This window comes from Protopterus annectens, chromosome 8.part0, assembly GCF_019279795.1.
Source record: "Protopterus annectens isolate FY-2018-M chromosome 8.part0, PAN1.0, whole genome shotgun sequence".
Taxonomy (NCBI): Eukaryota; Metazoa; Chordata; order Ceratodontiformes; family Protopteridae; genus Protopterus; species Protopterus annectens.
Genome location: NC_056741.1, coordinates 140,041,284 through 140,054,677, shown reverse-complemented (window position 1 = coordinate 140,054,677; position 13,394 = coordinate 140,041,284). Strand labels below are relative to the sequence as shown.

The 13,394-nt window shown below is 43.1% G+C and overlaps 1 protein-coding gene across 1 annotated transcript in view; it reads left to right on the top strand.

Annotated features, from left to right (window-relative positions):
- Positions 1–13,394, top strand: part of LOC122807979 (alpha-1-macroglobulin-like) — a 187,772-nt gene that overhangs the window by 108,121 nt on the left and 66,257 nt on the right. Inside the window, exon 4 of the mRNA XM_044079003.1 lies at positions 7,368–7,412. Coding sequence (XP_043934938.1) covers positions 7,368–7,412 — 45 coding nt within the window. The remainder of the gene's footprint in view (positions 1–7,367; positions 7,413–13,394) is intronic.

The window sequence follows — 13,394 nt, the reverse complement described above, 5'->3', positions numbered from 1 at the left end:
TAAATGATAGTGCACACTGCAACTCTTAGGATATTAACCCATTTTCCATCTTACATTTAAAATCTGCAACATCTACTCCAAGACCAATCTCAGGAGTCATATTGGGATTAGTGCTTCTGTTTTGCTCTTGGTGAGGGATGGAGCATAGGGACATTATTTTCTGGACACTGTTCATCACTGGAAAGCCTAGTAACTGCTTCATGGATGCCAGCTTGGAGTTTGTGCTTATATTTTACTCCTGGTTAGAGGAAGTAGCAGAGTGTATTGATTCCTGACTATTTCTGATTGGGCAGTGAGTGTCTTGTGTTTGACCTTCCTATTGGTCTGGTTGCTATTTAAGGCATCTACCAGGAAAAGGTTACAACAAGCCTAAAGGCCCTTGCATCATCTGGGACAAAACTGTTGCAGAACTATATCCCAGCAGTGTGATGTTGTGGTGAGACCAGCACTAGTAATAGCTAGGCAGTAGCCTTTCAGGCAAATTCCCTGTTTTCATCATTCTTGACAAAGCTAATCCATTCCTTTCAGTAAGTACTGCTTGATTTGCTTCTGTCTGACCTACTGACCTACTTCAGAATATCTCCCTAAATATGTCCTCCATAAATCATCAGGGTCTACTTATTAGTTTTCCCTCAAGTGTTTGGCAATATCCTGTATAGATGCAGACACCTTGAGATGGCATTTTTCCCATAAAAGCAAGCTTGAAATTTCTGCAGTAACTAGTTGCACAGGACAAGTAGTTTGCAGTGACAATCACTGATCCCTGAGTTGCAAACATCATCTAATCAATAAAAAAGGGGTCAGTTGCCATGGATATGAACTTTCCCACTAGCTCCATTACCAGTTTGGTGGATATGAGCATCCTCAGGCAATACAGACATTGTCTCATATTTACTGACAACCAGTTAATTCTCAAACAAACTAATATGGTATGTGAGAGATGTTTTTGCACAGTGTCACCAAAGGCAAGGTTTTCACATAAAAGCATTACTAATATCAGTGAGGTTGTCAATAGTACACATGCTGCACCTATCATACACAGTTCAAAGCAGGTGCATAGACCCGGCCTTCTTAACCCCCAAAGACCTCCTAGACAAAGTATACATAACAAATACTTTCAGTAGCCCATGCACTTTTTCACAACAACACCCACATCAACACATACAGCCTCATTTCAGGGAGCCTCTACTTCTACGTCTTTAAGTCAAGTCACCACATAAGTCAACATTATAGTCATTGGAGACTCCATTGTGAGACATGATGATGCCCCTCTTACCAGGTTGAATAAGGAGAAAGGCATGGTCAGTTGCTTATCAAAGGCCAGGTTTCACCACATTATGCACGGACTCAATTCACTAGACCATAAGTACCAGTATGATTCAGTCATAGTGTGGGTGTAAATGACCTGAGATATACCTACCTACACTATATGAAGAGAGACATCATGGAGCTCTTGGAATATGTGTCCTAGGTTGGTATGACCGTAACACTGAGCAGCATTTTACCTTCTCCAAGGAAGATGCCTCAATATGAACAGAAGATGACTGACTTTAATAATTTGCTTAGTTTTTGGTGTATTCTAAGGGGTGCAATATTTGTCAGCACTGAAGGAAATAGTCAACAGACCACGCTGCTTTGCCAGGGATGGTCTGCACCTCTCCCCTCTAGGCTTTCAAATATTAGCTAAAACTTTGTATTCCCCCATAGTGTCTTTTTTAGGCAATGCCAAACTTAAAGTACTTCCAACATAGTAAATTAAACCAGGGGAAATCTAAAGGTGTTACTGATCAATGCTAGGAGTCTAAACAAAAAACTCCACTAACTGCAAGCTCTCCTCACCCTCAAGAATACTGATATCTGTGCAATCACTGAGACATAGTTTAGAGCCACAAAGAGCACACCAGCAGTGTAAGGCCATAATGCCTTCCACATATTTAGACCAGCTACTACATAAACAGGAACTGAAGGTGGATTAGTCTTGATTTACATAAAAAAATAAATATACCTCAAGGCTGGTCAAACAGGACTATGCATTTGAGCTTCTCCATATTCAAATTATCATAGAGAAAATCCCAGACCACTTCCTTGCAAGCTGTAGGTCCCCCTCTATGACCTGAGAAACCCATAACATTTATTTACACTTACTGGAAACACTTACCATTCAACCCAAAACCATGTTCATGGGTGACTTTAGTTACCCCTGTATTAACTGGGAATTATATATGCCACTAAACATAAAGGCACAGAGTTTACTGGAGTTTGTAAACACAAATTCCCTGGACCAGACTGTCAATACACCAACCAGGGTTGCAAACATACAAGATCTGGTCCTCACTAATATGGGAGAGTGCTGCACACCCCCTAGTGTAATGTCTTCAATGGTAAGGTCAGACCACAAAATAGTCTCCTTTGAAGTAAAAATAAAACCTGTAACACCAGCTAACCAAAGAATATTCAGGATCTACGCTAAGGCTAACTTCCTACCATTAAGTGATAACCTGACAAATATTCAGGCCCCTGTACACCCTGAGAACACTGCTTCCTGCACAGAACTGTTCACAGAAACCCTATACAAGCATGTTAATAGCTGCATAGAGGCAGCCATATCCACCAGGAAGAAGTACAGAACTAACTCACTAAACAAGCCACCCTGATGGAATCACAAAATCTATAGGCTTATAACAGAAGGAAGAAAATCATGGCAAAATTTAGGACGTGCACGACCCTGCAGATAAAAAGTACACTTATCAAACTGAACAAACAACTCAGAGGACAAATAGTCTACCAAGCCAAATTTGAAAAATATTTGACCTCCCAGGCCAAGGACAACCACAAGGCATTTTTTAGCTATGTCTGCAACCTCCAAGGCAATAAACAATTATGTGCAGAGCTCATTGTTAATGAAGTCATCTATACTGAGCCAGAATGTATAGCAGACCTACTGGCCGACAAATTCAGCTCCAACTTTACCAATCTCTCCCCCTCAACCTTCCCTCTTGAAATACCATCAAATAGAACTCCCTAAACTATCACTAAGGAACAGGTCCTTAAAGCTCTCTCTAAGGCCAAGAACACTGCATTAATAGGCCCAGTCAATATCATAGGATGCCTTTCAAACATGACCTATCAGGCCCACTGAAATTGCTATTTAACTTTAACCTCCAAATAGGCTTCATGCTCACAAATGGAGAACAGCAACTGTCATCCATCTGCATAAAAGTGGGCCATCTACAGACCCTGGAAACTACAGACTCAAAAGTCTCACTAGTCTCGGATGCAAAGCCCTGGAAATAATTATCATGGAGATGATCACTAATGACTCAGGAAACCTCCAAACACTGGACTGGTTTTGTCAAGGGCAGGTTATGCTTATCAACCTGGTGGACTTCTTTGAGAAGGTCAGCAAAGCAATAGATGAGGGTAAAATGGTTCACACTGCCTACCTTGACATGGTCAAGACATTTGACACAATCCTCCTCTTAGGCATTGTTGAGAAAATCAAGTGGTTAGATATAAACTTTTATGTCACCTGGTGTATAGCCAGCTGGCTCACAGATAAATAAGACCCAGTAATTTAGAATCAGGGAGTCCACATCTACAAAGAGACCAGTTTCAAATGGAGTCCCTCAGGAATTGGTCCTGGGATTACACCTTTTTGGCATTTACTTCTCCGAAATCAAGGCCAAAGTCAATGCTCTAGCTGACTAAATTTGCAGATGATTGCAAATTAGGAGTTATTACTGAATCCCCCCACCAACACAAATGTTCTCCAGGAAGGACCAACACAGACAAATAACTGGTGTCAGAGCCAGAGACTAAAACTAAATGGCAAGAAATGCATAATAGTATCCTGTGGGAAGTTATCCACCCTTGGTAACTAGTAGTCATGGACTTGTGGACACGCATAGACAGTAATCTAGCATTTGACCATCATGTGTCTACAGTAGTGAAAAATAATTCTATGCTGTGCAACTTATAAAACAAAGGTATAGCACCTAGGACCAAGGAAGTCATTGTTCCACTGCATTTGCCATTCATTAGAGCTATCATTGAGAACAATGTCCCCTTTGTTATCTATCTAACCAGGTGTATCCAGTAGTTGGAATGTCCAGAGAGACTCCCCACTAAAAGATTACAGGGCATAAGTAACATGTCCGGTGCATGCCACCTCAAGGCCCTATCCCTGTATTCTGTCTCCCACAGGCTGTTTAAAGGAGATCTATGCCAGACATACAAGGCATTATCAGATTGCACCCTGATGGACCCCCTGCATATCCACAAAACAAACAGCACCAGAATTACCTATTCTAAAGTCTTAAACCTTACTTGTGATATAAATAGTACCTACCAAAGAGACAAGTATGTATCCCAGAGATTACCCCTTCTCTGAAACGGGCTTCCCATCCATGTGAAGCAGAATTCCTCCCTAACCCAATTCAAGTGTAACTTGGACAATTTAATGGTGAACAGGAAATTCACCCCTGGTTTGGCACCTCTGTTTCTAATAGGCAGCCTGTAAATGGTTCAGCTCCCAGGCCCCTGCTGGTAAATGCTTTATCTCCCACACCGCTGCTTACACTTATCAAGTGTGTAATGCTCCAGCACTGGACCAGTATCATGGAGTCTCCATCCTCACCACTAGCACCAGTGGGGGACATACATTGGGAGGATAACAAGTACACACACAGTATTTCCAAAATGCAGCTCTCTGCATCAAGTGCAATTTCCCTTAAGAGCACACAGAGACCACGGTCAGTCCAGGGCTGGTTTCTCCCTCTTTCTCCAGATCCCCAGTAAGACTCCCCACTGGCACAGCTATAAAGTTGAGCTCTCAGCTGAGTGACTAAGCCAAAACCTCCAGCACCCTCTCTGCCCAACCAGTGCTTTGTGTCCCTGCCCATGAAGCTGTCACACACATTCTTGGAGCTTTGTTTTACACACACCCACAGACACCTGGGAAAGGCTGGCACAGGTTTTCTAGCTATGTCCCCTTTTGCTCAGACTATAAGGTAGTTATCACTACCACCAGCCAACTCCTTATCAGCTACTTTAAAGCCCTTAATAAAAGGCCAATCTTACTGTGTAATGTTACTATCAATACAAATAGCAGTTTGTTCAAGATCAGGGCTATTAGAGGACTAGGAGTAGCCTACATAGTGCCACAAATAAATATGCAAGTACTCTCAGAACTTAAATATGTCTCACAAAGATCAGCCACAATGAAGTGTTTAAATATATTTAATAATAATAAATAATAAAAGAAAAAGGCAATACTAAATATATATGTACAGTGATATCAAACTCGCAAGAAATATTTAAAACAACATTGCAGAACAGTCTCAAATAAACAAAGAAAAATATCTAAGCTAAGCTTTGCTATATTCCTGATTATATCTAAAAGAATTATACTGTACCCTAGTACACTTACTTCAGAGCAAGAAAAGCAGATGTGGTGAGTGGATCTTGATGTTGTCAGGTAAAAGACAAAGGCAGAATACTCAGTCTCTCTCAGAGAGTTCTTAAATTAATATCCCAAATATTACTACTGCGAGACATCATTTCTTGTCATCTGACTCTGCCCTAGATGAAAACCCCCCACTGATGCAGCTGCTAGCATTTAGCATCTACCTGTGAAAATACATAGACCACAGATCTTTGGCAAATGGTGGAAGTCATAAAACAATAAAACACTTCCAAGACAATACCGGAAACCTCTAGTTCTAGACATTGTGTCTGTTACTGCACTGAAACTGAAAGATAACATCCTTTTATTATGTGGCCATAAAGTAATTTAAATTTAGCTATTTTTCTGAAGTTAACCACTTGTATTCCAGTTTCCATTGTTAAAATATATACATTTAAACAGTTATAATATTGCAGGTTCATTTCTTTTCTATTCCACTAGGGTAGACTCTGGTTACATCTTTAAACAACACATTGTAAAGTACCCCTTCAGCACACATGTCTATACAAACCATCTTATATGACATACAGTAGTAATATATTTGTAACACAAGCATATGAATCATGTTGATATTCACAAATGACATATAATTATTTACAAAATTCCAGATAGGTGGGCTGGCAGTATCTCCTTTCATGACAAAGGGTACCAGAACTTGTCAGGGATTTGGGATGTATGGCTAGGCTTAAAAAGGCTCTTGTGGTCATTAGCCTAGTAAACACCTATGACCCTAAATGAAGTGTGTAATGTTGCATTTAATCATGCGAGCAATTTTTATTCATGAGCATGAAGGTGGAGTTAAATTTTGCCAGTGTGATTAAATAAAGCATTACCCCCTTATTTTCTGCATATTTTAGTTATACCGTATTTTTATATTTTTAGAAATCTTTATACTTTAAATAAATGGGTTTTACAAAAGAACATTTTGATATTGTTTTTTCTTGGGTACAAAGTGATAGTGACACAGAACACGATGATGCTTTTGTCTGTGTTTTGCTGTTTGACGTGAAAGGCAATACTAATATAATGTGATAAATACTTCATATTCTTGAATTGTTTAAGAAAGATAATCCAGAAGAGCATTTTCAAGTTTAATATTAATGACAAGTTTAATGTCACAGTGATCTGCAAGCTGTGTATTTCAGAATGGTTTCAGTACAGCTTAATTCATTACATTTGCTGTCATTCAAAAATGACTGTGTGTGATTTGCAGGGGTCAGACTTCTTAGGATTATCTGATTACATAAGAAGTGAGAAGCCAAAATAAAATTATTATAGTGCATTGATAATCAAATCACAGTTTTGTAGCTTATTATTCTTGCTGTAATATTCTTAGGGAGGATGAATGGATTTTTTCTCATTTCTCTTTTATGTGACCACTGATTATGTTGGCCCTTATTTTACTTGCATGATCAAAGTTTATTTGACACTGTGACTGACTGGTTTCCTTCAATCACCTTTGTATAATGGAAATCAAAATAACTTCTCTGACTGCTGAAAAGTGTATTGTCTGCTTGCATTTTTAATGTGAATATCTGATTGCTTTGTTGTATAATCTACGTTTGTTGTACTACTCTGCATAAAAATATTTTTCTTTTGCTTAACAATGTGGAGCTTTTCTCCCTGGGAGTCCACTGTAAATGGACCTAGTCCAATCGGATTTTCCTGGTTAACAAACGTAAATAAAAATAAATCTTAAGAGATTTCACCATTGTAATAATCTACATTCTGATATAGTTTTTTATGTACTGCTAAAAAATGTTCTATGGAGTTGAAATATACCCATTTTGTGCTACTTTGGTTATATCTCATTTTTCCAAATAATGTCACAAATAGTATTGCATTAACTATCTTGTTCTTACCCTCCATGTTTTCTTCACTGAAATTTCTGTTTTTTTTTCAGCTGATAATGCTGTTATAGAATACACTGCCCCATGCAGTAAAGAAGGTATGTATAGAGGACAGTTATATTCCAGTTTTGAGCTAAGCAGTATATTTGTATTTTTCTTGGTGGAAGTTACATATCAAATACTGTGAAGTAGATATGGGTGATATATGTGATTTAATTTGCTGTCTTGTGTATTTTTCTACTGTGAATAAAAAAGTCCATTTTCTGAACTCATTCTTTCAGTATGCCTGATAAAATGATTGGGGAAATGGTAATGCTGAAGAACAGAAACACAGTGACTAATAAGCTATTAATATAAACTTGTATCACCTCTTCCTAGACTGTTATTAATGCAACACAGGTGTTATTGTGCAATATGTATGAGTCAAAAGACAAAGTGCATCTGATTGTTTTGAGTTCCCATGGGGAGATAATTACACAATAAACATACAATTACGTAGTGCAGTATTTCTATTCTACAAAAGTGTGTCTAACAATAATAAATGTAATGTCTTATTGTTCTGTATTTTCACTATTAATGTAGGTTTCTAGTAAAAATGAAAATTTTCAGTTTTGCATAGACATTGTACAATATTTATTCTGTTGTAAACAGAAAATCAAAATAGTGGTGCATAAGTTACAGTATTACATGACAACAGTTATCACTAGTATTCAAAATTCGGTTACTGTTGGAATTTGATGAAATTAACAGAATTCCACAATCTTCTTTTGGAAACAAAATTCAGAAATTCTTCACTAGTGAGTATATTATATTCTGTAAGGTGGCTAGTAGGTAATTAATGCTCATCATTAGATCAATGTTCAGCCATGCATCCAAAGCTTTAGGGCACCTTCCATGTGCCATAACCACCGGTGGCTTGAGCAGAGATGGAGAAAATCAATGGTTTGGGTGGCAAAACTTTCAGAATTTTCTTGTCATCAAACTGCCCTCCTCTTGCAGGCTTTAGAGAATTAATAGTCTGCTAGCATTTCACCATTGCTGGACAGATAAGTACCCTCCAGGGAAAAACCTTCCCCAGTTATTTTTTTTTTATCTGAAACAGATATATTTGACAAAACTGTTTATTTGGTTTTGTTATCTATTTTTATGGGCTGTTAAAAACATCCTTGTCAAGAAACTGAGAATGTTATGGGATCCTATCTCACCTACATTATTTACTCATGGGTTCGGAGCCGAGAATCGGCTCCGACTCGGCCAACTTATTTTGTAGCATGAAGTCTCTAATTGGCTGGGCTGACCTGGTATCCCAAGATGCACCTCGCCCTAGCCCCAGATCTCGTTTGCTGCTCGTAGAGTTAGGACGTGGTCTCGGTTGGCTGTGGCTAAGTACCCTTTCAAATACTTTTTCTAAGTATTTTAGCAGTCTGTTATCTTGTAAAAGCTATTGTAATAGCTAGTCTTCTCTTTGGCAAAGTTTCATTGTGAGTGTTGGTGAGTAGTGTGTTTTGTGGTATCCCTCTGTTTCGGCCGGCTAGGCCCGTTTAAGTTAGAGGACTTAGTCCTTTCCAGTGTTGTTCCTTGTGTAAAACAGTGCTTGGATTTGTTCTTGTCGGTAGTTGGTTTCCCTGCTGCTCCAAAAAATGTTTAATTTAGAGTTTCCGTGGCCGTTAGTGGTGTTTGTTTTTTTCCGCCTTCCTCTTGTGTCTGTCGCTGTCAGTTGAGAGTATGCTGTTATTTACCATGTCTAAAGAGCAGAGAGAGCATAAACCCTCCGGGTTTAAAAAGTGTACAAAATGTGGCTACAAAATGTCCATTACAGATGGGCATTCCATCTGTGTTTATTGTCTTGGTGCTATCTACCTGCAAGAGTCCTGCAGTTTTTGCCATGCTTTTAGCCCTAGGGTACTGCAGGAAAGAAAAAAATAAGCTGATTTTGAAGGGCCTGATTAGCCCTCTTTTGAGGAGTCCTTAGATTCTTCTTCTTCTTCCAGTGCTAAGTCTAAGCCTTCCAAGGCCAAGAAAAGATTTCCGGCTCCATCTGCCTCCTCGGAGCCTCTGGAGAAGGTTTCAAAAGTGGTTACTGCCTCCTCGGCTCCATTGTACTCAGGGCCACAGGAGAAGGTCTCGAAAATGGATACTTCCTCCCTGGCTCCATTGTCCTTGGGGCCGCAGGAGAGGGTTTCGAAAATGGATACTACTTCCTTGGCTCCATTGTCCTTGGGGCCGCAGGAGGTATCTGTTGTACTGGAGTTGACCTCGGCTCCAATATTATTGGAGCCTATTCGGAGCTGGTCACCCAGTGTCAGGCATGAGTCTCCAGGTAGGAGATCCCGATCTCCTTCTGTTTCCTCCAAATCCTCTAGGCTGTCTGATTTGGATGTGGATAGGGTGGTCCAGAGGCTCCTGCAGTCACCGGTGTTAGCAAAACTGTTCCTTGGCTCTGACCCAGTCAGCTCCGGAGCCAGTCCCTATTCTGGTACGGGTGATTCCTCCTCCGAGCACCTATGTGTCATCGGAGCCGGAGTGCTCCGCGCCGAGTGATGTTCTCATGTTGGCTCCGATACCCCATGTGAGTTTATCGGAGCCGGCGTCGGCTCCAACCATGTCGGCTCCGTCCTCTGGTTTCGGTACTCTGGTTTCCTCAGTCAGACCCGAGGGGGATGCCACGGGACTCCTGTCGGTTCCGAGCCTCCCTCTCGGTGCATCAGCTCGGGGAATCCCGACGCCGGTCATGGTCTCGGAGACGGGTCGGTCCTCGGATTCGGGGGGACCTGCCTTCGAGGCCATGAGGAGTGCACTGGCCAGATCGTCAGTTACATCACCTGGATCGGTCACTCTGTCCCCTACACCCTGGCTAGAGCCTCTGACGCCTGCTATCTGTGGATGGCAGAACCCGAAGGTCTGGGGATACCCCCTTGAGCGGTCCCCTACTTTCTGAGGGCCCCTCAGAGTCGGTGCCTGAGGAGCCCCTTAGAAAGAAGTTGTGCAAGAGGAAGCACATAGACTCCCAGGACGAGTCCCTCACTTCTGATACTGACCTCAAGGAGTCAGAGGGGTCCCCCAAGTTGTCCTCCGATGACATCTCTTTCTCCAACATCCTGGAGATTTTGAGGCAGAGAGGCGACTGGCCTTCCAAGACCCCCTCTGAGGAGGAGTCGGTATTCCTCAAGGCCTTCAGAGCTCAGCCCTCCGCCTCCTGGGTGTCTCCACCCTTCGACGAATTCCTGGATTTGATTTGTCGAAGGGTGTGGGATAACCCTGATTCTGTGGAACCGGTGCCCAGACATCCAAATAAGCTCCTTTCTGCTCCCCTGGGGAAAGAGTTCTTGACCAAAGGGGTTTCTGTTGATAACTTGGTGGTGATGGCAGCCACTCAGCAGGAAGTTGTAGAGGCTTCTTCTTCCATCCATCCTCCTAACAAGGAGTCCAGGAGTATGGACCGGTATGGGAAGCGTACCCTGTCTTCGGCGACCTTTACCTTGCAGTCGCTGAATTACCTTTGCCATTTCACTCGGCTCCAAAGAGATCTCCTTAAGGAGCTAGGAGATACTCTGACGGTTAACATGCCTGAGGCGGTAGCACAGACTGTTAATGCCCAGTTGTCTACCCTTGGTTCCATTGTCAACTCATCCATGAGGCTCATATCTTATGCAGCCGAAGGGGCATGTAGGGCAGCTAGCTCAGATGTATCTCTCAGAAGGCAAGCCTGGATGTGCCTGTGTCATTTCGTGGAGGCCTTTAAATCTTCCTTCACTGACGCCCCCTTTGATGGGTCCTCTCTCTTCAGGACCAAAGTGAAAGACACCCTCACCAGATGTGAACAGGAGGGAAAGACCCTGTCTGCCGTAGGGGCCTGTTTCTCTCTCCCTCCTAGGCCTTACCCCAAGGCTCAGAGAGGGGGGAAAATGTGGTTCAAGAAGTCTCAGAGGTCTTTCCCTGCAGCCCAATGTGAGTCCCCCTCCTAGAGGCAGAGTAGGCCCCCATAACTCAGGTGACCATGATTTCTTTTGCAGATCTTCCTTTCAGCATTCCTGAGGCATTGCCTGACTGTGCTATTCCGGAGCCAGTCAGGGGCCGAATTTCGTTGCATCCGGAAGCCTGGGAAAGCATCAGCCAGGATCGTTGGGTGCTTCGAATAGTTACCGGAAGTTACACTATTCCCTTTTTATCAACACCCCCTCCAGTCAGAAGTATCCCGGACATTCCACCCACTCAACGGGATGAAGCAGCACTAGAAGTTGCAAAGCTGCTACAAAAAGGAGTCATCCAACCAGTCCCCTCAGACCATATCGGATCAGGAAATTACTCAAGACACTTTTTGGTGCCAAAAAGAACAGGGGACCTGAGACCCATTCTGGATCTCAGCCGACTGAATCACTACGTTCTGAAGTCCAAGTTCCGAATGGTCACACTTCAGTCCATTTTTCCATTGCTGGAAAAAGGAGTTTGGATGTGCTCCATCGATCTCAAGGATGCCTACTACCACATTAAAATGGACAAGGCATCCAGGAGTCACTTACGCTTCTGGATGGGAGCCAGTCACTTCCAGTTTCGTGCCCTGCCCTTTGGTCTCATCACAGCCCCCAGGGTGTTTACCAAGTGTTTGGCAGTGGTGACAGCTCACCTGAGATGTCAGGGATTCCAGGTGTTTCCATGTCTGGACGACTGGCTTCTCACCGCCCCCACCAGGCATCTCCTCATTCAAGCCAGGGAGATTACCATTATACTTTGTCAACAACTAGGAATTACTTTGAACTTGGAAAAGTCTGCTTTGCTGCCCTCACAGCGGGTTGTTTTTATAGGCGCAGAGCTAGACTCTATTCAAATGCGAGCCTTTCTGCCACAAGCTAGAATAAGAGTGCTGCAGTCTCAGATCCATGCACTGTTGCCCCTCAGGAGAGTTCAAGCCAGGTCAGTTCTCCAGCTTCTGGGATCCATGCTGCCACCATCATGCTGGTGCCTCAAGCCAGGTTGCACATGCGGATCCTACAGTGGCTCCTTTTGGTCCAATGGTCATTTCTGAAACTTCCTCTTGCCCACTTGATACCTCTCACGGAACAGTGCAAACAGGACCTCTGCTGGTGGCTATGTTCCACCAATCTGGACAAAGGGAGGAGCTTGATTCCTATGTCTCCAGTGGCCACGGTGACCACGGACGCCTCCCAGATGGGGTGGGGGGGGCATTATCTTGGCAGGATGGTCCAAGGCATGTGGCAAGATCACGAGGTACACCTGCACATCAGTGTTCTGGAGATGAGAGTGGTGTTTCTAGCATTGCGAGCACTCCAAAACTCTCTTCCTCTGGGAACAATTGCAATTCACTCGGACAGCATGTCCATGGTGTGGTACCTGAACAAGCAGGGGGAACCAAGTCTTATCCCCTCTGCAGAGAGGCCATGCGAGTGTGGCATTGGGCAGTACCTTCCCAGCGGTTTTTAGTGGCAACGCACATTCCGGGAAAGTCCAGTGTGATAGCGGACAGGCTGAGCAGAGCTATTCTGATTCCTTATGAGTGGTCCCTGAACAACCAAGTGGCAGTTCAAATTTTCAACAGGTGGGGTCAGCCTTGCTGCGATCTCTTTGCCAGTCCCCTCATTGCCAAATGCAGCGAGTATGTCACACTGATCCCCCCACAGGGAGAGTCACCCAGGGACGCTCTAGTCCACGATTGGACTCCCGGTCTGGTCTACGCTTTCCCTCCGTTTCCTCTGTTACCAAGAGTGATTCAGAAAGCCATATCCTTGGGAAGCAGGATGATTCTAATTACTCCACACTGGCCTTGACAATTATGGTTCCCCTTTCTTCAGCAGTATGCAGTGGATGGTCCTTGGACTCTGGACCCAGTGCAGACCTACTGATCCACATGTCTGGACAGCTCCATCCCTTCTTGCGAACCCTCAGGTTGACAGCCTGGCAGCTCCACTTCCATCACTAGTTAGACGACATTCCTTTTCACCTGAGGTGGTACACATCCTGTCTTCATCTCATAAATTTTCCACCAGAAGGATTTATTCCAGCAAATGGAAGAGATTCTCCATTTGGGCTCAGGCCCAAGGTTTGGACCCCTTCACAGCCCCAAT